Source organism: Anarhichas minor, unplaced genomic scaffold (genome assembly GCF_050575085.1).
Source record: "Anarhichas minor isolate MPS153535 unplaced genomic scaffold, ASM5057508v1 ptg000026l, whole genome shotgun sequence".
Classification (NCBI taxonomy): Eukaryota; Metazoa; Chordata; class Actinopteri; order Perciformes; family Anarhichadidae; genus Anarhichas; species Anarhichas minor.
Genome location: NW_027466472.1, coordinates 15,638,223 through 15,666,155, shown reverse-complemented (window position 1 = coordinate 15,666,155; position 27,933 = coordinate 15,638,223). Strand labels below are relative to the sequence as shown.

Below are 27,933 nucleotides of genomic sequence, written 5' to 3'. Positions count from 1 at the left end.
GTGACAAAGTTCAGTGGGAGAAGAAATCCTCTGATGGGTGATGACATGCTCACAGCCAAGTAATCAGATGCTGGTTAGGAGTTAATTTGTATAGTTTTCCCAAAGTTTCTGAGTTACAAAACAAATAAACTGCCTTTTAGCATTAGATTTATTAAAAACTGGCTTGCATTAGCCACACATCTTTCTATAAAACTATATGCAATATATGACAGTTAAAAAGCAACAACATATTAAATGATTCATACAAGTAAGGACTTTTTTTAAATGTAACTATAGTTGGCAGAGTATTTAAAATACTTTGAATAAACGTTCTTATTCAACATGTGAAGTTTGACACCGTATCAGCTTTGTGGTACACCCAGTATTTTGCACATGTATCTATAGTTCGAGGATTAACTTTAATTTATCTATTTGATAAATTCATTTTGTTAGCATTGATATTTTGTGATATAATATAAAAACATATTTGTCACCACACAAGTACAAATACAGTGGATTTCTATGAGAGTAGGGTGCATTGTACAGTAGTCATTTGGTGAAACTTAAGGGAAATTAGCACCAAATGAGTAAAACTGTTAGTGTAGCAGTATTGCATCAACATCAATCATACTTCAAATCATTTTGCTTTCTGTGGTTTAATTAGATAGAACTGCAGCCTTGATTGGCTGTTAGTGTTGCTGTTCAAGGACCCATTCTTATTTTTAACTAATTTCTTAAACTAAGTTCTTGTCTTACTTCTCTCTTGATTGTATTGGCCAGTAGTTAACTGTGATTATATAAAAGCATGTTTGCACACGGTTGCGGTACATTGTACAGAAATATACAGTAAAACTTTGAGAATTCATTATTATTGAGAATTTATTGATAAAATGATCAATCAATGATTACTTGAGGATTCATTAAATGCAAATCATGTTGGACAAAGGGAAGGCTTTCTCCACCATCAAAGTGTACTTGGCAGCTATTTCTGCCTGTCATATTGGTTTTGAGGGGAGGGCTGTAGGCCAGCATCCCTTGGTCTGCCGCTTCATGAAGGGTGCGCGCCGTAAACTCCCAGTCTCTAAACCACTGGTCCCATCCTGGGACCTTGCCACCGTGTTGGATGCTTTTTCGGCTCCACCTTTTGAACCACTCGAACAAGTGGACTTGAAAATGGTGGCTTTAAAGACAGCTTTGTTGTTGTCTCTCGCTTCAGCTAAACGAGTAGGTGAAATTCATGCTATTTCAGTACACCAAGCGTGTACAGAGTTCTTTTTGGGGAATGTAAGGGTGACTTTACATCCTAACCCTGCCTTTATACCTAAGGTGTTAGGGTCATACTCCCCAATTGATCTGGTGTCCTTCTATCCCCCGCCATTCTCCTCAGAGGAGCATCAGCAGTTACATATGTTGTGTCCGGTGCGTGCTTTACGCATCTACATTGACAGAACCAAAGGCTGTAGGAAAAGTGACCAGCTCTTTGTGTCTTGGGCAAAGAACCACTTGGGGAAGCCAGTCTCAAAGCAGCGGCTCTCTCATTGGATTGTGGGGGCTATTGCTTTAGCCTATAGCTCTAAGGGGTTGCAGCCACCAGAGGGGCTGCGTGCTCATTCTACCAGGGGTCTTTCTACCTCATGGGCCCTTTTCAGAGGGATCTCTATTCAGGAGATTTGCACTGCTGCAAGTTGGGCCTCGCCACACACCTTCGCCAGGTTCTACAGGCTTGATGTTACAGCTTCTCCATTAGCCCATTCGGTGCTTAGTGTGGTTAAACCGAGGTAAGGCTGATTTAAGGACAGTTGGTTCTCCAGTAACATCTGCCCAGCAATCCGGGAGTCAGTATTTTCCCAATGTGAGACACGAAACGAATGCTATGAAAGAGAACTTTAGGTTACTTGCGTAACCGAGTAGCATTCGTGAGTGTCTCACCAGAACACCCTCCTTGCTCATTCGTAGCGAGAAGAGGTGAGCATTTTTGAATGACTGGCAGCGTAGTGTCAAGCCCTTCTATAAGGGGAGGGCCTCCACCCTCCTTGACACTGACGTGCTTAGTTCCAGCCAATCATGGCTGGCCGAATGCAATAGGAGCTTCTGATGAGGTCACGCCAAGTATTTTAGCTTGTTGAAATCAGGCACATTCATTGATATTTAGCAAGATTACATTATCTGCTTCTTCTGCATTAATAAATATGACAATGTTCCAATAAAACGTTAATGGAGACAATGGAATATTATAAGTTGGAAATTAACTGTGTAGAATATTTGTGAGGTATCTACATGGTCATGAAATTAAGGTGTGCAATATTGAATTTGACCACAGTGTGGAGACAAAGTATAGTTCAGCATGGCTCTGTAAGAATGATTATCAAAAGACTGATTCGATTATTTTTTACTTTTGAGGATTTATTTTAATCCACAGCACTCTTAAAGATTGTATTCATCATATTTCAAATAGTTTTCTCCATTGGCATGAAGTAGGCAGGTGTGCTACTCTCTTAGGACATTGAAAGACTCTATCAAATATTGTGAATACACAACATCAACAAATTCAGCTTCATTTCAGTTAACTTCAACTTGCTGAGGTGGCTCAAGATGATTTTCTTTGCCTTTACTATAGTATTGACAAAAATAGACAGGATATTGGGGAGAGAAAGTGGACGACATGCAGCAAAGGGCCGGGGGTTGGACCCCAACCCACGCTGCTTTGTCAAGGACTAACATTAGTACATTAGGGCCCCACACTACCAGGTGAGCGATGGGGTGCCCAGTGTTTCACGATCATCTCCGGGATTTATTTTCTATTTGTATAGCCCATAGATAAACTATACGGAAAGTTGTTCTCAACTAAGAGAACAGGTTTAACGATTTGATAATTATTATTATAATTACATGCGGGCAAATATACCTAATGTTGCCTTGCAGTTGATGTTTTACCATTTACAATGTGCACTTTCATCGCTGTGTGACGTCAGACAACTGCTTCCTCATGAAGTCAGGGCAGATGGATTTGCCCCGAAATGACAAGCAGTATCTCCATCTTTGAGTGGCGTTCCATTGCACTTTTTCTACCGAGTTGTCTGGAATGCAACATTAAACTGCTGGGGGGAGGAATGTTTGTATTTCCCTTTTATTGTAGCACTTGCTGATTCAAAACTCTCTATTATCTGGCAGCTTACCCTTTTGACACTGGAGAATTGTTCACTTACTTTTTCCACTTTCACCATGCTACCTAAATTAAAAGGTTATCATTGTTGCATATAATTATAATGAACATATAAGTATCTGTTCATCTGCCTCGGTTTTCACATCAAAACATAAATTGCAAAAACAGATTTTCAGTGGTTCCTGGGTAGACTTAATCACAGTCGTAAACACTGTAGTTAAGGCTGTATGTGTATAATCTACACTCTAAGTGTCTAGAAATCACCAAAAGCAACAATCAAGCTGTTATAGGCTTAAAAGTTTTATTATTTAGGCTCATTTAATAATTCTAACTTTACAATTTAAAGCCGTCTGCAGGCATTACTTTAATGGACATAATCAGAATCACATTTATTGGCCTATTATGTCTAAACATTTGACTCCGGTTTCCAGTTTCTCTACACACAGTGTTAAAAATAAATGTGTAGGAAGATACATATACACATCCATTGCCAAAATAAGGACAGTCAGGCTAAACAAAGACAGGCTAACATAAACACATCACTGTTGTGTACAGTTATTATGCACTTACTAGTTATAAAGTAATCAGGGTTCTTTAGATGATAGATGATATAATTAGTAGCTGATCTAAACCTATTTCGATCAAAATGATTCTTTCTCTTCATTATGGTTAACATCAAGTGCTACAATGTAAAACAGCAAAGATTCTGTTGTGTGTGTTTTCAGGTTTATCTGGAGCCACATATCATATATACTTTCTTTGAGTTGACTAAAACCAGATTTTTGTTTTGCTGGTGTCAGTTCACTCTAGCTTTAGTGTGCTTTATAGAAATACCTGGCTCCTTACTAGCTGTATGTGGTTCAGGGCTGGCCTCCCCTCTGCACTGACCTCAAAAGACACAAGAGGACAGCATATCACACAAAATGTAACAGATCCACACAGTGTTGAATCAACGGAGAGCAGATTCAAAAAGATTCAGCGTGTACCGATGGCGCCCTCTGCTGTTTTTGTATTGTGAATGCACACAATACTATAGTTATGTGTTCAGTGCAACTTTGGCAAGGCTTGAATGGAAGGATATGACATTCCTCTATTCCTCTATGTTTAATCACAAACGGATAACTCTGGGACTTCAGTTTGAATTCTTAACTAGCACAATGTAAGTCTGTGTGTGAGTCATCATGGCATAACGTGGTCCTGGAACACAGAAGCAGTTTTGAGTACTTTTGCCATGCAGGTGTTTATATTTGTCAACAGATTTCTTTTCACGGTAATAGTGTCCCAACTGTCCAAGATGGTCTCTATTTTTCTTTTTCTGTTATACAAACAGCACTCTTCTTCTACTTAGGTCATGTACTGTATTTGAATCACATTTTTAAATTCCTAATCCAATAGGTTTCACCTGCACACATCTACTCAAATCAAACAAGTCTCATGAAACTCAAAATTCAGGTGGTCTTGTTTATTTCATATGCCTCAGTGTCTCACAAACTTTGGTTAGGCAACCTTTTGAGAGGAGAAAACACAACGTGTAGTAACAAAATATCACCACATGGTCACAGCAAACTTTGATGAGACGCTAGAATCATGGCTTTACCTTTTAACATATTAGATTAAGTTCAACTATTTGGCATTTGCAAAAGAATGCAATTAAATCATAACTGTATATCAGCTGTTAGCTGCTATTGGTATGTATTTTGACTGTTTTATATAATATATATATATATATTACATTACTGACAAACACTGGTGAATTATTTATAAAAGTGTTTGTATACTGCTGGAGGACAAAAAATAACAAGGTCATAGAGGTCACTTGAAATTGCTTTTCATGCATAGTATAATAATAATAATGCAATGATGAGTTATGCACTAATAATGTGGCAGTAATTATTTAGCATTACTTTGTACAATCATCAGTCAAAAGTGAATTACTGTGAAACACAACTGTACTGTAGTTTTCATTTGCATTACAATTCTTCACAAACTTGAACTTTACATGAAAATGAAGCCAAATTGACAGGGTTTTTGGTGGGAAGATTCAATTTAGTAGCAATAAATTTATTTATAACGTAGCAAGACAAATAAAACAGAGTCGGTGTCAGAACTGAAATAAGTTTTGGCTTTCTGCATGCTCAAGATGGAAGGATTTTATTCCAAAAAAAGTGCACTACTTTTTCTTTAATTTCTTTTGTTTTCAGTCCATAGATGATTGGATTCAGTGTCGGCGGGATAATTAAAGCTGATACCCCCATGAACCTCCTTAAATGTGGTGATATGTTCTTTATTCTGTATGAAATGATGGTGAAAAGACCCAGACACTCCAACAGGAGAAAAACTGCCAGATGTGTCGCACACGTCTGCAGAGCTTTGGCTTTTGTGTCGGATCTTTTGGATCTGAAGCATGCGACAAGGATCTGGAGATACGTGTACAAAATCATCCCGTTACATAACACTTGTGAAATAGCGACCATAAGAAGCCCATAAATGTTATTGATGGTTGTGTTGGCACAGACCAGAGTCAGCAAAGATGGATTATCACAGTAAGGGTGTGTCAATTCAGATCGACAGCGGGGTAAACGCAAAAGCAGAAAAAAGAGCACAACTACTAGAACTAAACAACTCATCCACACAACTGTGATTATTCTCATAATGTGAGCATACGTCATAACAGTGTTATATTTCAAAGGGCAACATATGGCAATGTATCGATCATATGCCATAGCACTCAGAATGATCACTGTACCTGTTGCATAGATGTGGATAAAGAATGCTTGGGCAACACAAACTGAGTATTGCATTGTCTTTCTGTTTGTCAGTATTTCATTGATCATATGTAGGAAGAATGCTGAGGAGCCTATAAGGTCGTTGATGGGAAGGCTCAGCAGAATTAGGTACATTGGCTTATGCAGAGATTTGCTCAGTACAATAGTGAGGAGAAGAATAAGGTTGCAGAAAAGTATGATCATGTAGCTCAGAGTTGCAAAAAGAAATGCAGGAAAGACATTTTCAGAGGAGATGTTAAAGCGATTTAGCACCACAACAGATGATGTGTTGTACAGGTTTTCCATCTTGATGCTCTTCCTTCCTAGAAAATTGAAAAGATGTTAAATATTTCCTCATTAGGTAGCCTAGCTATTCATACACAATATACATTTAGCAAGATTATGAGAGACTTAATAAGACAAGAAATGTGTACAGAGATAATGTTGTAAAAAGTGTGAGAATTCCAGTCGTATGAGTTGTAAATTCTCTGCTAAGGACAGAATTTACCAAATTCAATCCTGAATACGTCCACGCCACTTCACTTTCAGTCCACATTCATCATATGTTATATATGCTACTGTATATAAATAACAATTTATAGTTTTAGGGTTTCACTGCTTTGCACATAAAAATCCAGGAACAAAATACACAGAGAGGATATACAGAAAACTACATAAACATGTTGTGGATCATCCCTACCTAGTACTGGCAACAATGACCAACTGGTAAGATGTTCAGAGGTAGAAGCAGCTTTATATGAGTGCTTCCTTCTGAACACAAGGCAGCTCTCTGGAGTCTTCTGGTTTACCATGAAGTGTATCTTTAGTGTTATGGCAATGACTTAAGCACTGGCTCACAAGGGGCTTTGGAAGAATATCATATTTATTAGTTACCCTACTATCACCCACACATTAATATAAAGGAAGTCAAAATGATTGGGTTGACACAGAGACATTTATTAAAAAAAATACTTTTTAATATTAACAAAACTAATTTAAGTGACTTGAAGAATTTGTGTTTATTGATTTCTTATATAGATCTTGTTTTTGATCCCCTAGTTTCCCATAGGATGGTAGAGAAACCATCCGTACAGTTCTGGTAAACAACAAAGCTGAGCTTGGTTTCCCCCCAGCGTGGCCCTTTATGGGGGGGACCGGGTTTTAAAATATAAAGTGACATTTCTAAACTACTCTTTATTTCTACATTGTAAGAAATGGCTGCACATAATAAGACAAGACAATGCTTTCTCTGACAGTGAAAAACACAAGACACACAAGTTTCAAACTTACAGCATTCAGATGGAATGACTTTTTTTATTTATTACAATCTTTCACATTATAAGAACAGTGAGCAAAAGACAAATAAGGAACAAAAAGCAAACAAATATGAGGTTGTGAGAATATCAGTATAGATTTAAATATATGGATTTATAATTTGAAATAAAATATTGCACATGATACATTATGAAGAATCTGCCTCATTGGAGGAATTTATCCTATTCTTTTTGGAGTCGTATGGAGTATGTTATGTGTATGTCCCAGCACATGTATGACAAAGACACGAGCTATGAGACAGTTTTTCTAAAGCCAGTATTTTGTAGCACTTGCTTTCTGCATGATCTTTAGGAGGTACTATCATCTTTACTTAGATTACTGTTGGGAATGATCAACCGTACTTTTGCCACATTCCCTCCAGCAGCATAGCTGAGTTTCTTTGGACTTCCGCTTGGGAGTGATATAAATAGCGAATCAAGTTTTTCCAACAGTATCTCCAGGTCTGGGAGGATGTGGAGGACGACTGTGTTTCCCAGGCATTCAGGCACATGTTTTCAGTTATTTCAGTGTTCAGCTCTTTTTCCCATCGTTGGTTCACATAATCTGTAGTGTCCTTGTTCAGCGATGTGATGTCATGATATAACGTTATTTTAAGACCCTTATTGCATCCTGAATTATAAACATCAATGAATATATGAACACATGAATAACAGTTGGTGTCTCACTTGGATCGCAACCTTTTACTTTTTAACAAAAATAATCACTGAACTGTGAATACCTGTAAAAGAGATATACTTGTTCCCTGCCATGTCAAAGTAATGTAGGCTGTTAGCTTTGAAGCAGTGTCGTTGTTCTTGTAACAATCAGTTGGTATGTGGTGTTAAACACAATCTCACTGCAGGGTTTAACTCAATTACACAAGATAAATGTATCATCAGAGAAGACACAGTTGTGTAGAGTGTGATGAACGCAGATGACCCCTGCCCCCAATGACGTAACCAGGGTTATCTCTGCTTGGGCTTTTTAACATTAAGCCTGCACTACAAACGGGAGGTGGGGTTTAAAGGAAGAGGGGATATCGGAGGCAGAGAGATCTAACGAAAGACACTGTTCTATTGCATGATGGGAAGTGGAGGATGCAGTGTTTTTAGAGCATGTCCCTTTCTAAGTAATTAAAGTCTAACTAGTCTTTTTTATTTTTTATTTTTTTTAACTGTCTCTTGTGAGTCTTTGCACTTTATAGATATATGAAATAAAATACATATATATCCTTTTAACATACATCAGATGAACAACATCCTGATCCGCCTATATGTCTTCCTGCCCAGTGTGTCACAGCACTACAGAGATCCAGCAAATTTACAATCTATAATTGTTTGCACATCTTATTCCATACATTGACATTACTACAGCACAATAATGATTTTATGTCAAATGAGAAATGCGTTCCAGAATGAAACTCTCAACTTGCGATTGTGGCCCTTTTATTTCCTCCTTGTTGAGGAAAAACACATTTAATTCCTTTGAGAAACACTGCTGATTTTCTATATTCCTTTTTATTTGAGGAAATTACTCACTATCATCACTTACTATCATTTGGAGATTATGAGGAGATTCACTGCAGAAAACAATTAAAGGATAATTTCAATAAAGAGTAAGTAAAGGAGTTAAACAGTGTTTGTTTCTTGACAATTGATGGTGATTAATTGTATTTGTTTGTGCAAACAGTTGTGGAATTTAATTTAATTTTGTCAACACAATGCAATTTGTTAATACATACTTTTATTGCAATGTCAAGGAAAAACATGACCACAATCAGAATCATATTGTTTTAATTTCCTCATCAGTAGTCCACCTTACAGTCCACATAATACATACAATGTACTCAGTGTTGAGACATGCACACAGTTTACACACTTGCTTCTGAATTATTTGAAAAGGAGCAGAATATTTATTTTAGCATTTCAATACATTTTCCCTGCATGTATTTGGTCAGTGCAAGTGCATTCGTACCTGCAGTGAGATACGTTTGCTTTTAGTTTTTGTAACTCTGTAACTTTCAGTGAAACATATTACATAATGTACATCTGTCAGCAGTTTTAAAATGATCTGTGATTCACTCGATTGTGCTCAGCTGATGTCATTTTCCTTACCCTTCATTAAAACAGTTTACAGTCTACAGTTTCAACCTTCGGATGAGAAATGATCCAGGCTGTTAATCTGTAACCTGTGAAGTGCTGATAAACACATACGAACATTCACATGGACAATAAATAGAGAAACGCACAACATATTCATAAGACAAATAATCAACAGACACGGAGATGTGTAACTTCTCCGTAGTGCTGTAATACACGGCATGTTGTTGCTAGTGGAGCCTTCATTTAAAGGGGATTCTGAAATCATCGTTTGTTTAGGCGACATAATATATAACGCAAGTGTACATTGTGCATGACTCCTCTAATCGTGTCTAATTACAATAGAAAACTGGTTACAACTTGGATGAACAAATATTTCTTTTTAGGAACATCACTAGGCTCCGCTTCAGTTCCGTTGTTTTCAGTCCATAAATAATCGGGTCCAAGAAAGGGGGAAACAATAAGACTGATATACCAAGAACCCTTCTAATGTACGGCGATGCACTCTGAATGCGATGAGTAATGAGTGTAAAGGTAGTATTAATTTGTAAGATTAAGAAAACAACTAAATGTGTACCACATGTCTGAAAGGCTTTTTTCCGGGCATCAGGGTGATTAGTCATGACACATGTACGCAAAATCTGTGCATATGTGTATGCTATTATTGACATTGGTCCGCCCTGGAGTAAGACGATAGTAAACAACCCATAGTAGTTGTTTATTCTGGTGTCCTCACAGATCAGTTTAGTCAATGATGGATTGTTACAGTACAAATCCACTATATTCGTCCTGCAAATTTTTAACCGTGTAAGCAACAAAATCAAAGTGACTATCATTGAGAAATTTATAAACCATATTAAAAAAATAATTATGATTACTTTTTTTGGACTCATGATAGCATTATACCTCAAAGGACAACATATAGCGATGTACCTGTCGTATGCCATGGCACTCAAGATCAGCAAGTTTCCTGTGCCATAAAAATGAATCAGAAAAGCCTGAGTGATGCATGCAGACTGGGAAATCACTCTGTTCTGTGTCACAATGCTGTAAAGAAGATGAGGAAAAAAAGCTGTGGTTCCCACCATGTCACTAATGGGCAAGTTCAACAGGAGCATAAACATGGGCTTGTGTAGATTTTTACTTACAGCAATAGTTGACAGTACACACAAGTTGCAAAAGACGATAATAAGATAGGTGAGTGTGCCCAATAAAAACACTGGATAAATATGAGTAGCACTTATGTCCAATGGTACCAGTGTGAGTAAGTCCATATAAGATGCATTTTTAAACATAGTTATACCGTCTTTATGATGCTGTTGCCTTCAAAATTGAAAAAAAAACGTACTCTCACCTGAAAGAAATGTTTTTCTTAACAAGCTATTTTGAAATCAGGGCTATGCATTGATTCAAATGTGCTGCTGGTTGTATACTTGTTGCAGTACATTCCATTATCCTCAGCTGCACTGCGCTATAAGGCTCAATCTAAAAGACTCTGTTATTTATTGCCACTACTTCAAAAACAAAGATGACTCATGGGGTTAGAACAGAATACGTCAGGTGATGCAATTATTGAAAACAAACTGACATCATGACAGAACGAAAAGTTTAAACAACATCGTTGTCTCTGCAACATAATTAATCTTATCACTTTTTTAATCAGCTGTCCCCTGCCTTATGTAAGATATGCATACATGTTATATATATTTGGAATTTATATTTGTTGATTTTGAAACATAATGAATAAAGTAAATCTTTAGGCTATTTAGTCATAATGTATTGTACATCAGCTCTTTTTTAAGTTTGTCATATGTCAAAATGAATAAACATATGACCATTCTAAAAAGTGTTTTTCTTTTTTCAAAGAAACTTGATTGGAACTTGATATAACAAAACATAGTGTTTTGAGCTTTGACCGCAAATATGCAGACTTCCACAACGTGGCATTCAAGATCAGCAGGAGCCTAAATAAGGACAGCACCAACTTCACTGTATGGAAGAATGGAGGAAACACTTAAATCTGTGTATCTCTGGATTTCAGGACTTATGTAACTCTACACATCACCAGACTGTGATTTGGGTAAAATGAATAAATAATGCATGGCAAAAATGATCAGAGAGGATGGGGATATCAGGAAATGTTTACATTTCAATCTACATTGCAGGATAGGTAACTGACATACTATGTTTCAGTCTAATCTTCAGTATGTACGCTTGCATGTTTGGTGTGAAACTGACGTTCTCTGTATGCATGAGTCTAAGGACAGACTAAGCTCCGGGCTAACAGCAGAGTTCATTGTTTGCTTTGTTTGTTTGTTTTTTGCAATGGTTACAGACTACACTACTGTTCTCTTAGTAAATTATCAGAGAACTCAGGTAATACCTCTGCATCTTCTTCCTGTGAGGCATTGCATTAGGTGTGAAAGATGCTGATGGCGGAGCAGGTAAAAAGGGGACAAACAAGTATGTCTGGTGGAGTTAGAAGACTGTTGTGCTCCTGTTAAAAAATGTCGGGGTCACACTGCTCAGGGCTGCTGGACACATGTTCCTTGCTAGAAAGTAACACGGAAGACAATCATTCTTTCTTCCATAGTGAAACTTGAGACTGTAACCAGTATGCTGTTTGTGTACCACCAAATGAAAATGTCTTGAACAGAGAAGCTGTAAATACTTGTAGCTGTTGAACAATGTGTCCTGCTTTCTATTTATTTATTTATTTATGTAGAAGTTTTTCTCGCAGGGAAAACCTTGATGACTGTCTGGTTGAGAAGAGGTCTGTTCACTGCCTAGTCTGGGTAACAACTGTAAAGCTTCCTGGGCCTGGCTACATACTAAAGGTTTGGGAAGTAATATTGTTACATGGCTGCATCCAAGATTGGCCTGCAGCATCTAGGAAAGTATGTGAATATAGTAGTGCCATACAGCATTCACCTCACTGCAGAGAGCTCTTGTGGATGCCCTAGTTGTCTTTCCCCCTAACCACGCCATACTTCTCATCATTAATACCAACACCAGTGATAAGGATACAGAAGCTGTGCTGCATGTAACCTGTTTGTCACCTGATTGTAGAAAGTCGTGGCATACCGCAAGTCTGTGGTATTCTGCATTTCATCTATTACTTCAGGAGCCTTCACCTCACAGTCTTCTAGCAAATGAGAGCCCCGGCTGACATGTTAGCGAGAGGAATTACAAGCATATCAGGGTGCAGGGCAAGTCATGACAATGGAATTAGAGAAGGATTGCAAATAAAGAAAATATTGTATAGTAAGGATCTGCATTCTTTTCATTTTTTTTTCTCCTCCCTCAGATTCTTTGTTTATAAAATTATAGTTGACTATATGTATTTGGTTTTCATCTCACTATGAAGTAGGATATCATGAAAGTTAAATAGTTGTTGTGTTGTTGATTGTGCTGTTTTTTAAATTATTTGTTTTCAATAAATGAAAAACATGAGCTCCTGTCATCGTATTCCTCATCGTCTATTTCCATGAAATTGACGCTGAGGAATGCTCTTAAACATACAGTATGGTAAGGCTCATAAACATATCTTAACATGAATATTAGAACCTTAACCATTCACAAAGCATGTAATCCTCAAATGGATAAAAGGATATGTAAAGAATATTTGACATAATTCTGTATAAAGACTCTTTTGGCTTAAAGATTAAGTTATACTGGATTTGAAAGTCAATATTGGTTCAGGATGAATGTAAAATATTTCATATGAAAGCCCAAAGCTTTGTTGAAAGGTTTCAATCAATTATGGAAAAACATGAAATATGTTTTAGAATGATTTGATTTTATTAATGGACCACACATCAAACATCTGTACATTTTGTATATATTTTGGACTCTGCAATAATTACAGTGTGATTATTGGATGTAAAATAATTTGCAGACATATGGAGTGCATGATAAGAAAACATGTGGACACATCTTTAGAGCAAACGATATTTAGACATACAATCAAATAAGAACAAGTAAAGAACAGACTAAATGCCTGAGACAGTTTCACAAAAGGCTTTAAATTAAAATGTAGTGAATGTTAAACTATGTGCAGTATGATACTAATATCTCCATTGTACTTAAACAACACAAAGTGCTGTACACCCCAATAGAGACATAAAAGATAATATCGCAATAAAATCTTTTTTTTCAAACTTGTAACAACAAGAAAAAGTCAAGTAGGATATTTGTATAATTGCAGAAAGATGCACATAGTCTTAGCATTATCACATGCAATGCCAATGTGCTCCTATCCCAACACTCTTTAATAAGCCTGACTCTGTATCATTGACCGATCACTGTGTTGAAGAAAAAAAATATATCATCAAAAATATCCAGAGTAAAGCTTGATTTCAGTGACGAAAGTGACTTCAGGTTGTGTTCAAGTTCATGCACTTGTACTCTTTCATGCATAGTTGATATTGTTTACATTATCAGAGAGACTACCGAGGTTAGCAGTGTTATGAATTTCCTTGCTGCTCAATAAGACAAAATGTCAGCTCTGTTAACCCACTTTTGTAAAAATGTTGACTGACGCTCTGTTTTTTAAGACTGTCAGAAGAGTGTTTCGTATTTCACTTGTGTACAGCCCGTACACAATTGGATTCAGAAGCGGAGGTACAAGAAATATCAGCATGCCCATAATCTTTTGCAAGTCCGCCGAGACATTTTTGAACCTGTGAGATAAAATTGTGAACGTTCCCACGATCTCAAATATGATTAATATGAGCAACTGTGCGACACACGTGTTGACAGCTTTTGTTTTTACTTCAGACCTCCTTGTAACCACACATGCGATCAGAATCTTCACGTAGGAAAATGCCTGAATAGACACGCTTACAGCTTGCATGACAGCCGTGTTAAATAATCCTATGATATTATTGACCGTCGTGTTCCCGCACGTGAGCTTCAGAAGAGATGGGTTGTCGCAGAACACATTCATGATCACAGACTTACACCTGGGAAGCCTTGTCTGTAAAGAGAACAATGATACGATCAAGACAAAGTCAAGACCCCAAACTAGAGAGATAATACAAAGGACAACTCTGGGGGTCATGACAGAGCTGTAGCGCAACGGCATGCAGATGGCAGCATAACGATCAAAAGACATTGCTGCAAGAATAAACAAAACTGCCCCACCATACATGTGGAGCAGGAACGCTTGTAAAACACAGAGAGGATAGTAAACCTTGTTTGTCTCTGTAACGATGTCTGAAAGCACTTTTGGTAACATTGCAGTTATGCCTATCAGGTCATTGAGGGGAAGACTAAGCAGGATGAAATACATGGGCTTGTGAAGGTTCCTCTTCAGAATGATCAAACTCAACAAGGTCAGGTTGCAAAAAATGCTGAAGAAATAAATCGCAATACCAAATAAAAATATGGGATACTTTCCTCCAGGTGGAATAACAAATGTGTTGAGGGTTAACTCAGAGCTGAACCAAAAAGATTTGTTCTCCATTTTTTTTCTCCGCTTACTGTAGATTAATAAGAAATAAATGGAGGAGATGTCATTGTTAGAAATTGCATCTAAAGCAGTCAGAATGAACTGTTGAGAACTGCCCTGCCCATCCTACTTTATTTAATGTTTCCAGAGCCATAACTTGTTTGCGTCACTTGTGCCTCTGGGATTGTCATTGGCTTTCCAATAATGACTATAGTACTTCTGTAGAAATATTGACCAGAGATGTGCCTAAAGAGGTGGCCTGTAGGCCTACGTATATATATCCCTCTCGGCCTGTAGATGGTGGCAAAAAACACACTGGCACAAAAATGAAAACCTTTATAAAGAAAAACAAACTATTGAAACACAGAATTTTTATTAAATCCTCTTAGTTTGTTCCCCAGAAATAATGAGTAATGAGATTGCTTTTCTAATATATTTGTTTTATGCCCAAATTATATATAAATATGTGTGTCCTCAAATGACTTGGAGTTATGGTACTACAGCAGAAAGAAATAACGTCATGGATTGTTGTGGCTCATAGTGTTTTATTGTGTTAATGTTGTCTTTTTGTATTCTGATTTTGTGAACCGTGCAGAACAAATTTCCCTGCAGAACAAATTTCCTCTACTAGGACAATAAGGATGAACAAGAAATACAACCGTGACTATAATAATTGTCTTTTATTTGACATCGTACCTTAGTCTTTTCAATCACATAGGTATAAATATTCTTTTTTCTTTTCTTACGGCAATTATTACATTTGCTCAATGTATCATGGTCTCTACACGCCTCTTTATGTTTTCACAATCACAGTCACTTTGAGTCTGTTTCAGAGTTTGAGTTTAGTATCAAACTCACATTTTTGTCCCACAGTACTGCTGGGAAGGCCTGGCATCTGGCAATCTTTCTCACAACTTACTCGGAAGTCTTCTCTTCTTTAGTTTCCATGACTTTGAAAATGTTGTATTGATATTACACAACAACAAAAAATACTAAACATGATCTGTTCAAACTTAACCATCTTCAGCAATGTTATGTAGCTATATGATACACTACACATTGGCAGAGTTGCATCAGCTAGAGGCCTCATTACTTTGTCAAAACACATTTATTAATGAGCCCCATTGAGATACAGTTGAAAGAGGTATTATTAACTGTCTCATATTGTAATTAATCCCAGGACAATTAGTAATTCCTTGTTGTTTGCTGATGAAGGATGTTGTTTAATAACACCCAAGGGAGGCTGTAACATGTGAAGCTGCATGCGACATACAAACTGTGAACATTTGATTCTTTAAATGTAATCTCTACTTTAAGCGTGTTCGTATGGAAAGAATATTCGAGCAGATTATTAAAGTTCACAGTTGAGGTTAAAGTATCACAACATAATCTTTGATTTGTTTTCTCACTATTTAACTGAAATGTTTGATGTACAAATCCACAGTTTGAATGGATTTGACAAATGGCTCAATGCATTAAAAATGCATCACATGTTATACAGCCTTTTCTTATTTGTTTATACGTCCCAGAAGAAATATACTCATTGAAACAGCACACTGAAGTGGTCACATCAGGCCTTTGGGATCAAGGACCTTGTTTGTGCACAAAAACAAGCTGTTTGGACATTAGGACACAATGAAAAGGACTAATCGTCTCACCCAAGAGAAATGGACACGATGGACCCTTGAGTTACATTGATAATTGATTTGACCCTCTAATTATGTTTGTGGTCTTTCTCCTGTAAAACAATTGAATTTGGATAATAATCAGGCTTTTGATTCGGTTCAGTGATTAGTTTTGTCGCCTTACAGCAGACTGCACGGTGTAAATCTGCTATCTGTGGCCTGTCTTTGTAGAGTTTGCACATTCTCTTTTGTGGGTTTCATTCTGACCCAAACACATTCAGGCTAGGCAAACTTTAACCCTAACTTGTTCCGTGGATTTGCTTTTACATATTAACCCATGCACATATTGATCCACAGACATTTTTCTCTGCTGCCATTACTGAATCCTCTGTTTGTAACAGAGTTAGAAGGAATTAGAATTAGACAAATTAGAAAGCTTTCAATCAGTTGCTCAATTAATATGTCAACTGTGATGTACACAGATTTAGATTCAACTGTATTGTCATTGCACGGCGTACAGGTAGAGAAAGACTTTTCAACCCTGTTTTGCTGACATGTAATTGCAAAGCATTTTTTTTTTATTTGAGTCATCAATTAATATAAATAATTTAAAATACTTGTTGAGTTTGACTGATGACAGGTATTGAAAAAAACAAACAGGAAGAGAGGTTCACTTTTATCAAAAAATGGATGTGATGCCCCTGTGATGAACTCTGACCTCTGGCTCTTTTGTAAACTTCACTTGGCCAAGACTTTTGCCCAATTGCCCGACACCCTCCCACTCTGTGGAGGAGTGAACTCTGTTTGTAGTCACACCCGCAGCTAAATGAAGCACATAGTGCTGATTTTTTGAAGTGGGGGGTTGTATGAGGTACTCATCCCTAGTCCGTGTATCGATGACTATTGTACGCCCCTGTGTCGGAGAAGCAGTCAGGAGTTACCTCACGTGAGCAGAGCAAGCTGTGAACGGGTACGTCAGCAAAATATATTTGAGCCACCTCAAAGAAAGGCCCCACGACAAATGACTGCCGGCATTAGTTCCCCGTCCCAAACATAGACTGTTTAGCTGTTTCACGGCAGGGTAAACCAGTGCAAATATTCAAAATATGGCGTACTCTTAAACTAGGATACATTTCTTTTAGGTCGGCCTTTGTTTTAGGTGGCTCAAAAACGTTTTGCTGATGTCCCCGTCCACAGCAGTACATTGCTCTGCTGCTGTGCCGGTGCTCATGTCTGCTTCTCTACACTGTAGGTAATACAGTGACTATGGAGAAGTACCTCATACAACCCCACTTTAAAAGACCCGAAGTATCCCTTTAAGGTGTAGGGTATAAATACAGCGGCAAGCACGGGATAAACGTCCCTCTCTTCGGCGGAAACAGGAACTGATTTAAGTTTTCAAAACCATGGTTTCTGACAGCATATTTCGGAAGCATCAAACAAGCCTATGGAGAAAAATAAAAACTCCCAAGCTTCTTTAGTGGCATTTCTTTTTGTCAACATCTTCTGGTTTTAACTCTGATGTTTATGAGCTGATTGGTTTTTGCAACAGTCCCTGTAAATACACAACACTTTACAATCAAGACAAGGGTATATTTGATTCTAAATACAACAAGTTGTTAACATCTGTATGACAATATTAGATGTCTATCTTAGTTTGAGCAGGTTACGAGGCGCTGGCGCTCTCGTGGTGAGGACAGTGGTTTGACGTCACATGTTGATCACGCTGGACATAAAAGAGATCAAGATCTGGCAGCTGAGTTGGGATTTCCACCTCCACAGGCAGGAGCTTTGTAGGTTTCGTTGAGCATTAATGTGCAGGATAAAGCTCAGCATTATTGTGGTGTAACATTTAATGTCACTTCAATGTACAGAAAGTGAGAAATGTATGTTTAATTTTGTGTTCATAATGTAAATGTTCCTATCAGAACACATTTGTGCTCATTATTTCTGCAGGAGGAGACTGAATCTATTTGTCGAAGAAGTAACTATTTCCTTTAAACTCAAAGTATTTGATGCTTTTCTTGTATTCTTATTCGTTGTTGTAACTACTTCACTTATTATTCATATTTTACTTCTTTTTTTCACTTTGTCTTTTTGAGATAAAGAATGAAATGTGCAATTAATTAACAACAGAATGATGCCTAATATATGCCACTCAAAATGTTTGCTGATTCATTTGTTGTTGCACCCATCACTACGAAAGCTTCTGACATGTTTTTTCTCTTTTCGGTCTTTCATCAGTTTAAACGGAATGGAAAGCAACATGACAAGTGATATCCTCAAGATCCAAGGCTTCGACATATCCCCAAAGTTCATCTACCCTCTGTTTTTCTTACTGCTGTTTGTCTACTTTACCCTGCTTTGCTCCAACATCGGAGTCCTTGTGCTCATCATCACTGAGAAGAGTTTGCACCAGCCCATGTACATTCTCTTTTGTAACCTTTCCATCAATGATCTCATAGGGAACACAGTGCTACTGCCTCGGCTGATGGCTCACATCATTTCAACAGAAAGGTTAATCACCTACAACCAGTGTGTGGTTCAAGCCTTTCACAGCCACACGTTCGGATCCGCCTCACATATGATTCTCATCATTATGGCAATCGACAGATACGTGGCGATATGCCACCCCTTGAGGTACAGCTCCATTATGACTACCAAAGCTATGGTTGTGCTGTCAGCAACTGCATGGGCGGTGCCATTACTGCTGGTGTCTGTTTTGATCGGTCTCACGGTGAGGCTGTCCCGTTGTAGGTCGGTTATACAAAATGCTTATTGTGACAATGCGTCGCTGTTCAAGCTGTCCTGCGAGGACGTGTCCATCAACAACATCTATGGACTCTTTTTCACTGTTTTGCTGTTCGGTTGCTCAATGGGAGGCATAGCTGTGACCTATTTCAGAATAGCTGTCATCTGCTGGATCAAGAAAAACAAAGAGTTGAATAACAGGGCACTTCAAACCTGTGCCAGCCACCTTGTCCTTTATCTTATTATGCTCTGGTCGGGGTTCTTAACAATCATACTGCATCGGTTTCCAAATTACCCAGATTTAAGGAAAATTGCCTACATCTTATTTCATGTGGTCCCTGCTAATTTAAATCCAGTCATTTATGGAATGCAATCAAGATCATTACGTGATAAAATCATCCAAATACTGCAAAGAAAAGTGACTCCGACCTGATACCTTCTCTTTTCTCTTCATACTTTGCTACTTTGAACATAAAGACACATAACACAGGTTACACCTGTTTCAATTGAAACCATTTTTATTTCAGTTGCAAATCTTTCTGCATACTCTTGTCTGTCAAATTCAGATTGTATTATGTCATTGTCTTCTGTTACCAAATGCCATGTGGTTTATGGATAAATCTGTATGTATTTGCAAGTTGAATTTTAAAGCTCAACATATCAAAGTGTCATCATAAAGTGTAAAGACAACATAATGAGGGTCTACTGGCCCCCGTGTGCTAGAGCCCAGTAACGAGCTCTCTACCAACCTCTTGTGTCGTCTATATGCTAGAATAGCATGAATGTCACTATTATCACAATTTATGTTGGTCTTACAAACGGTTCCTATAATAAGGAGTGTTATGATAAGTTTAGTGTATTCATTTGTTTTCACCGAGTCACAGGGATAATGTTCAAGTTTCATGTAGCGTACACATTTCAAACAGACTGTGACTAAAGTCAACTCATATAAGATGACATATACAGTGTCACTACAGTACAACACAATATTTGTTGTGCATATAATATTGTGCTTACGGTAGTTTTAGCCTACCCAACACACATTACACTAAAACTTGCATACATACTCAAAATTCCCGAAAAAATTGTTTGGTTTTTTGAGGTGTTGTTTGAGGTAACTTTTTTAGCTTGATTTTACTTTTCTCATTGAATGACAAAATCCTAAAGTGACGTACTGAATAAAACCTGAAATCCTTTCCTTTCATGTAAAGAGGCTGTAGGATGATCTCTTGATGAAAGGTCAACCAGACCTCTCAACAGTTCTTGAGGTCTGACTAAGTTGTCCTTGCATCTCCAAACCGACACTGATTCAAATCAGTTAAGCTTTTTACTTTCCTTTGGGTTTAGATTAATGAGTCATGGCCTGTTCTTTAACTTAAAGACTCGGGATAGTACGCATAAAGAGAAGAGTTGTATCGCATATTGACTCTTCTGTAATGTTGAATGATTCTCTCTCTTTCACTGATTAATGTCATGAGAGTAAAATTACATTTTCCCCAACGAGGGATTAATAAAGTACTTTTTCTTTTCCACCCCTTCGTAAAGTCGATCACTAATATACGTACATTACATTTGCAAATTGCAACAATTATTACCTCAAGCTAATGTGTGATTTGAAATGGTTTCAGAACTGTTGTGTGTTACTTCTCAGATACAATATCCATAACAGATTAAAAAATAAATAATTATCTTTGAGATGTGTGAAGCAGCAATGGATAGCATATTTATGTGTCACTGCTTTGGGTTGCATCTTTGAATCCCTTGACTTATTGTTTCTGACACAATGAACTACATGTACAGAAACTAATCCATATTCTATCTATTTCAAATTTTAAAAAAGCACACAATTGTGGAAAAGTGTGTTGATTTACTAACTGACTTGCTATTTCTTTGCTGAACTTTCGCACAGTATTGGGGCGAAAGTTGGGGAATGCAAGTTATCAACAACAAAACCAATGAACAAAACTTGTATTAAACATCTAATTCTAATAATTAGGACTGCAGTCAGGTGGGTGTTGGCAGCCTCCAAAATAGACCATTACTAAGACCATAGGAAAAAGTGCAATCTGAATGTTAATTCAATCTCAATTAATTAATTAGATTAGTTAATTAGATCGCTTTGCACATGATGAGAAGGCTCAGGAAAAACACCATGATGAAAAATATCCACATAAAGAAGCAGTCTAAAACTTTAGCTACTTTCTTCCACTCCCCAGTCCTTTTCTGCGTTGCCCTCTGATCTCTGTAACAGTTGGCTATGTACTCAATGTTACGCAGTAGCTGCCTCTCGTTGCTTTGGCTGTTGCAGGAAACCTCTCTGTCTCTTCTTTCTCCATCACTCACACCTCCCTTCCTGCATCTCCTCTGACTCCCCGCTTCTCCACAGTCCATGCTCATGAAAATGCCATTCTTCCAAGTGCTGGAGTTGTTGGTGGGGTTCTTCCCAATGGAGCCTATCGGACTCACCATCTGATCCATGTCTTCCCTCTCCTCGGCGCTCAAGGAGCCCACTGTCTCTTGTCCTCTCTCCATTTTGAAGACGCAGTCCTCTCTGCCCGGTCCTGCCTGACCATTCATGCTGCAGTTGGTGTTCTTCACAGGTGGAGGCTCCTGTTTCTCCGGCTGCGGCGACAAGCAGTTCTCCCCGACTTCATAGACAAAACACATTCTGGCCATGTACTGCAGAATGACTTTCTTGGCCCACTTGGGAACAGGCTTGACATCGGGGCCACAGTGGTGTATGTTCATGATGAAGATGGTCAGGGCAGTGGAGGCCGTGATCATGGTCATCGTTGCAATGTAATACTTTCCTGTGGATGCAAAGGAGAGAGGGAAATCAACATCGAGTTACAACTCACAGTCGTCACACAATTCTTTTGATTTGACCCCATTTTATGGCCCTTACCTATAAGTGGCACATTCTCAGAGGGTGGCATGATCTCTGCAACCAACAGCTGGAAGACAGTCAGTGCCAGCATCACGGTGACACCCAAAGACACCTTCTCTCCAGAGTCAGCGGGCAGGTAGAAGCCCAGTGGTGCCAGGAAAGAGATCATCACACACGGTATGAGCAAGTTGTAGACATAAAAGGACGCTCTTCTATTCAGTTTCAGTGTGTAGGTCACATCAGGGTAAGGGTCAGCGCAGCAGCCATACTGAATGATGTTCTTCTTGGCCGGCATTCCCAGCACCTCCCACTCCACATTGTCCACCAGGTCAGCCAGGTCAGCGCTCTCCGTGGCGTTCAGGATGTCCAGCTGGTTACCGTTGTAGGTCCAGGAGCCGTATGTGAACCTGCACTGCTGCGCATCGAAGGGGAAGAAAGACACGTCCACTTTGCAGGAGCTCTTTGTGATCGCAGGGGAATCCCACATTATCTGGCCATCATGGCGGATCACCACATTGGTGTCCATGGAGCCAGTGAAGTGGTCATCAGCGCTGAAAAACAAAGAAAATGTTCATACCAAGAGCACATTTAGATATGTTGGATACCTTTGAGATCAGGATACAAAGGCACAAGTGCACCGACTGAGGGGAGAGTCAACACATTTGGGAGAGTTGCACTCATTCCTCAGTGTTTTGTCTGCATTTTACATCGCTTCAGTAATGCTAAGTGTTTGTGTTTACATGTGTCTGCATGTTATTGTACATATAGCTGTTATCAGGTTATATGTAAGTTAATTTGTCGCTCCCTGGTCGAAAATCTACTTGGGCAATACATCCTTCCTCTTCGACATAAAAGTGACTTAAATTGTAAATTTTCAGTAGTTTTTTTTCTCAGCATTCTTCTGTATAAAAAGCAGACAGAGGCCTGGACACTCCTATGAATAATGGCTTCAAGGACTGTTCAGCTTGTGCCTTTTATTCTGACCGATAGAGGCCACACTAGGATAGTCACTGAATGATCAACTCAATACCAGTCCAACCTACTTGTTATATAGGACTATATCAGGTCTCCATACATAACTACTAGGTATGCGGATGGTATCGAGTCCATCGTAATCATCTTTATTCCATTTGAGGTGTGCATCAACCCACACTTGCCGTATCCATAAATATGCAGTCAAAATTTGGTTTCGCTCATCCTGTAAAACATTAGAGATTATAGAAAATACTTGACAATGGGGGAGGAGGGATATGATCAAATATAAACATGGCATTATTGAGTGGGTATCTGCACAGATCTGGTGTGCACCGTGGTGTTTTACCATGTCGATAATTTGTGACAGTGTAACCTGCAGGGTCACATTCAGTATGGTGTTTGTGTCCTCCACAGGCCTCAGCGCGCTCGTATAGTCGGTGAATAAATCATTCAGGAGCTTCTGAGCGTATTTCCCATGAGCACACCAACAGGCTAAGACAAGGAGAGAAACGATTTACAGTCATATTGCCAAAAAGCACATGTTGTGTTTCAGTTAATCGTGCCACATTACTTTTGTTCATATTTCTTTAGTCAGGGAAAGTATTTTCTGCAAAGGATATTCGGATGTGATCAGTTTTGATCAATCCATTTTCTGGCGAGTGACTTTCAGAGTAAATGCAGCAATATGGATGCTGTGGAGAATATGTGAATGCATGACAGATGGAAGGGGACAAAGAGGATTGTCAGATTGCCATAAAGCTCTAGAAAGAGTTCAGGTATATCTGCCAGCAGTGACTTTCTCTGGTCACACTTTTAAGCATGTGTTGATATGAACGTTTTAATAAGGAAATGATTCATGTTACTTCTACATTAATTGTTACGAGTTACCAGGAACCCTGATATGAGATGTATGAATAGTTTTAAAATAGAAACGCAAGTATTTTTCTAACAGGAGCTTGTCTCTATGTCAACAATGGATTTGGGCCAGCCAGATGTTAACCCTGAAACGCTGTTTCAATAAAGCCTAGACCTTCTTTGGATCCTTATGATAATAAATCCCTGAACAACTGGTTTTCGGATTGTGGGCTTGCTCGGAAGAGGAATGGAAATCTGAGAGGAAATTAATGATCCATGAAATTTTAAAACAATAACATTCTCTCAGAGCTCTGCGGAACAGAGTTGATAAACAATATTGTATGCACATGTTTTTAACATCGTCTCATCTTGGCTGGCACAGCGTTTGACGTTTTGTCTCTGGAATTAACATAAAACTGCAAAATAAACTGCGGACAATTAAAAATGCATCATTTTAGAGCACACGGGGTAAATTAAAATAAACTAAATAAATGAAAACTTACTTGGTAAAATACTGACACACAGAAGCAAGCGACATAAAGTTTGAACAAGAAACAAATTATCTCGATCCCAAGATCCCAAGAAGCATCTGGGCTGCTGTTTACCTAAAGACTTTAATTCACTGAAGATCGACCGCGACGACTGGCACCACCAGAGAAGAGGAGACAGGAGAGGAGAGGCGGGGCAGCACCACGTGTTGACCACATACAATACACACGGACCACGCAGCAAGTTACACTTAGTACGTCTTTGATCAAATATAATTATGAAAATATATATAATACAAAAATAAAAATGGATCATTTGGTTGCTCTCGTGCAGCACCGCGGAGAGCTCCCATTCCCAATAGCAACAAAGCAATATTTGTTTTAAATGAGTTACTTATTAATTATAACAGACCGGCTTTTATACATCATTTAACGTTATGCTCTGTGATCTGTGCGTTATTTTTTGATAGGCTACGCCGACCAAACGTAGCATCCTCAGCACTCTCCTCCGCTCGCTTTCTCTTCCGGGTGCTGGTGGTGTTCATGCACTGACTGTGTTGTCCTCCTGCTATCTGCCGCACAGGGAGGAGGATGCTGCATCCGCGGGCCTATTATCGTCTTTTGGCAGCGATCAAGTGAATTTTAGTGGATGCAAAAAGTGTCACAGGAATGTAAGATTAGCTGCATGATCCCCAGCTCCCTTTGAGGCACTGCATGCTATTGTTGGTGTCCGGAATATTCAGGTCCATCCTCCAGCAGCGATATCATGTATGTTATTGTAATAGCGTTATTGACAAGCCAAGTGCGTGCAGTGTGTGGTGGCAGTTATTGGTAAACAGCAAACCTAGTGGAGATATGTTGATTCCGTTTTTTTCAGAGTTTAGATGTTTAGTTAATGCATGCATGTGTATCGAAATGTCCCCAAACAACTGAGTTAAAATTGCATATCACACATTTTTACTAATCTCCATAAATACCTCATATGTAGCCTATTGTATGCGGAGAAAGTTAATCATGTCACATGCATTACATCTGCCTCGCCTTTGCGAGATGCTTTTAAATGAGGCATTTTCCACTGTTTCAGACCAAGATGCTACAAGGCTCCAGTATCTTGGGGCACGAGAGGCCCCTGGTCATCAGGGTATCATTCAGCGCCTGTGTTGTGTGTACTGTGTGCCTACCACTGCTTGGACTAATAACCTGCGTCTTCATATCCTCTGTTTTTCATTACGAGGACTCTACTGGTACACATTGCCGGGTAATTTCCTTATTTTGCAAACTGCACCAGCCATGGTTTTCTGAAGATGCTCATGTTGTACTAAATCGTCACTGTGTGTTTCCAGGTCCCTAATTACCTGCCATCCATCAGTGCCTCAATAAGCCTGAGCCCTGAGTGCCACATATGGCGGTTCTGTATTGGACTGCACTCGGCTCCGAGGCTCCTGGTGGCGTTTACCTACTTCAAATTTTACAAGACGCGCTTTGCCTCGAGGTTCCCGGAGAGTTTACTCAGTCGCTTCAGCCTGGCCTTTTCTGTTTGTGAAAACCTCGGCCTCTTGCTGCTCACATATGTGTCGTCAAGTGAAACATACTGTGAGTAATCCATTGTTTTTATTGGAGAGGTTTTATTCAAACCTCTGCTTTCCCTTTGATTTACAAAAGGAAAAGCAGTATATTTTAAACTGATCTATTCAGCAAAATGAATAACCCACCTGGCATTTATTGAATTAGTAATAAATAAATGCATTTATATTTTAATTGTACGATATAGCCTTGGGCCACTGATGCATTGACTAAATGTATTTTATTGGGAAATTCATTATGACAATGACTAAATGTCTCCCTCTTTTTGTATATTTCCACTCCTTAGTTGTACATAAGGAAGGCTTTGTGCTCTTCCTTGTCAGTTCCCTTATCTACATGCTGATAACCTGCCGTTTATGGAAGACTATTAAGAAGCATTCCTTAAGTCCTGAGGTAAGGAATGCCAAATCACTCACAACAGACTGAACTCTCTCATTTGCAGCATTTCCGTCCATTTGTGCTTTTCTGTTTTTATTTTCGTCTCCCTTACAGGATGCCAAGTCTCACTGTTGGAAAGTGCGCTCCTTACTTCTTAACATATCCTTCTGTGCTTTCGCCGGATTCTTTTATTGGAAACACAACATGTACTGCGAATCGGGGAGTAAGTAGGCTATTAAATCAGTTTGATCATTTTGATCTAATCTGTAAGAGGAGATAACAGTGCTTGAAGGAAAATGACACAAATATGTCCATCATGTACAGCTCTGTTTCTTCTTTTCACAGGTTACACTTTATTTGCCCTCTTTGAGTATCTGGTGGTTTTCTCCAATATGGCCTTCCATCTCACAGCAGTGTGGGACTTTAAGAGCCGGGAGGTCATGGTCATTTCGACCTCTGAAGATAAAGACTTCTGACTAGAAACTCAAGGACTACGTGCTGAATACACCACACAATCACCTGATGTTAACAGCCTGGATACGGCACAGGGGGAAGAGTGGGATGAAGGCCTTTTCCACATATTTCCATGATGACGGCTCTTAAGTCCTTAAAGGGTGTAGATGTCAGACAAGCACATGTGCTACTGTATGGTCAATTCAGTGAGCTGGAAGTGCTTTTTTTTTTTGCCTAAGTGTCTCATTCACGGATACCTTCACCTACACACAGTACAACATTTTATGTAATGTGAAATTTTAACTTTTGTACAATGCACAACAACAAGATGTGGTCTTACTGTATGTGTGCCAAAGTAAAGTGACAGTCCTTCAACAACTGCATGCTTGGTCTACATTTTGAAACACAGTCAGCAGTTGAAATCATGCAGCACTTCTCTAATGTGAATTATCTGTACATGTGACCATAATGCCCTGTAGTTAATCTGCAGCAGGTATTATGATCACACATCACTTACCTAACTTTGACCCGAAAGTTCATGGTGCTGTATAAAAACCCAGTGGCCCAGTGGCCATGTCCAAAGGCAAATCACCGTAATGTTTCTTTTAGAGTTCTAACAGCAACTACTGCACCTTAGTGAATGTATTTGACACATTATTTTTGCTTTATGTTAGTTTATGCACCACTTAGCAAAATGTCCATCCATTTTAAATGATGGTGTTTAGATATGAGTGTATACTATACCCCATAACAATAATTCAATACCCCTGAAGCTTCTTGTCCTTCAAGGGACCTGTCCTCCCCCAAAGCCGACCCTGATGATGCAAGTACTGGTCAAACACTTGCAAGAAGTTTCATTTCTGCTGCAAGACCTTGAATCATATCAATTTACAACAAACTCAGAAAACTCAGTTTTTTTGCATGTGGTTGTTTCATTTGCTAGTGTAAATTAAAATCAGTTAATTAATTAAAAATGTCCTCCAACATACAGAGACTACAAATACATATCAAGTTAGACATTCATATGTCAAGGATTGGTCAACATAGTTTCATTATTAAAAAGAATAGTTTCCTGACATCAATATTTATCACAATATTTTAAATGTATGCTAAATCAATTCCATTTGTTCCAATTTTCGGAACATTGGAAGAAAGTACATTGCCT

The 27,933-nt window shown here is 38.6% G+C and overlaps 6 protein-coding genes across 6 annotated transcripts; 2 read left to right on the top strand and 4 right to left on the bottom strand.

Moving 5' to 3' along the window:
* Positions 1-1,214: 1,214 nt before the first annotated feature.
* LOC142959424 (olfactory receptor 52D1-like) lies at positions 1,215-6,213 on the bottom strand. The gene is made up of 2 exons (XM_076100685.1): positions 5,303-6,213; positions 1,215-1,287 (listed from the first exon to the last, which is right to left on the bottom strand). Exons 1-2 carry the CDS (start codon positions 6,211-6,213, stop codon positions 1,215-1,217), a joined length of 984 nt encoding a protein of 327 aa, XP_075956800.1.
* A 3,460-nt stretch (positions 6,214-9,673) lies between these two features.
* LOC142959423 (olfactory receptor 52B2-like) lies at positions 9,674-10,615 on the bottom strand. The gene has a single exon (XM_076100684.1). The coding sequence runs from the start codon at positions 10,613-10,615 to the stop codon at positions 9,674-9,676; it is 942 nt and encodes a 313-aa protein (XP_075956799.1).
* Positions 10,616-13,830: 3,215 nt separating this feature from the next.
* LOC142959422 (olfactory receptor 52B2-like) lies at positions 13,831-14,787 on the bottom strand. The gene has a single exon (XM_076100683.1). It carries the CDS (start codon positions 14,785-14,787, stop codon positions 13,831-13,833), a length of 957 nt encoding a protein of 318 aa, XP_075956798.1.
* A 3,864-nt stretch (positions 14,788-18,651) lies between these two features.
* Positions 18,652-19,581, top strand: LOC142959300 (olfactory receptor 52N4-like). Its single transcript, XM_076100545.1, has one exon. The coding sequence runs from the start codon at positions 18,652-18,654 to the stop codon at positions 19,579-19,581; it is 930 nt and encodes a 309-aa protein (XP_075956660.1).
* Positions 19,582-21,170: 1,589 nt separating this feature from the next.
* chrna10a (cholinergic receptor, nicotinic, alpha 10a) lies at positions 21,171-24,846 on the bottom strand. Its single transcript, XM_076100682.1, has 6 exons — positions 24,835-24,846; positions 24,369-24,507; positions 23,357-23,502; positions 23,079-23,233; positions 22,054-22,586; positions 21,171-21,958 (listed from the first exon to the last, which is right to left on the bottom strand). The coding sequence occupies exons 1-6, from the start codon at positions 24,844-24,846 to the stop codon at positions 21,258-21,260; spliced, it is 1,686 nt and encodes a 561-aa protein (XP_075956797.1). The 3' UTR covers positions 21,171-21,257.
* A 597-nt stretch (positions 24,847-25,443) lies between these two features.
* LOC142959633 (acyltransferase PGAP2-like) lies at positions 25,444-26,791 on the top strand. Its single transcript, XM_076101005.1, has 5 exons — positions 25,444-25,611; positions 25,697-25,946; positions 26,224-26,330; positions 26,430-26,538; positions 26,661-26,791. Exons 1-5 carry the CDS (start codon positions 25,444-25,446, stop codon positions 26,789-26,791), a joined length of 765 nt encoding a protein of 254 aa, XP_075957120.1.
* Positions 26,792-27,933: the final 1,142 nt, after the last annotated feature.

What these genes read in the sequence shown, in the direction of transcription:
- LOC142959423 (XM_076100684.1), bottom strand. Translation starts at nt 10,615, where the DNA reads ATGTTTAAAAATGCATCTTATATGGACTTACTCACACTGGTACCATTG.
- LOC142959422 (XM_076100683.1), bottom strand. Translation starts at nt 14,787, where the DNA reads ATGGAGAACAAATCTTTTTGGTTCAGCTCTGAGTTAACCCTCAACACA.
- LOC142959633 (XM_076101005.1), top strand. Translation starts at nt 25,444, where the DNA reads ATGCTACAAGGCTCCAGTATCTTGGGGCACGAGAGGCCCCTGGTCATC. An exon ending in CTACTGGTACACATTGCCGG is followed by an intron (nt 25,612 to 25,696) that starts GTAATTTCCTTA and finishes GTGTGTTTCCAG; the next exon opens with GTCCCTAATTACCTGCCATC. An exon ending in AGCATTCCTTAAGTCCTGAG is followed by an intron (nt 26,331 to 26,429) that starts GTAAGGAATGCC and finishes TCTCCCTTACAG; the next exon opens with GATGCCAAGTCTCACTGTTG.
- LOC142959300 (XM_076100545.1), top strand. Translation starts at nt 18,652, where the DNA reads ATGGAAAGCAACATGACAAGTGATATCCTCAAGATCCAAGGCTTCGAC.
- chrna10a (XM_076100682.1), bottom strand. An exon ending in TGTCACAAATTATCGACATG is followed by an intron (nt 23,234 to 23,356) that starts GTAAAACACCAC and finishes AATGTTTTACAG; the next exon opens with GATGAGCGAAACCAAATTTT. An exon ending in TGAGAATGTGCCACTTATAG is followed by an intron (nt 21,959 to 22,053) that starts GTAAGGGCCATA and finishes TTGCATCCACAG; the next exon opens with GAAAGTATTACATTGCAACG.
- LOC142959424 (XM_076100685.1), bottom strand. Translation starts at nt 6,213, where the DNA reads ATGGAAAACCTGTACAACACATCATCTGTTGTGGTGCTAAATCGCTTT. An exon ending in GAAAAAGTAGTGCACTTTTT is followed by an intron (nt 1,288 to 5,302) that starts TTGGAATAAAAT and finishes TATAAAGGCAGG; the next exon opens with GTTAGGATGTAAAGTCACCC.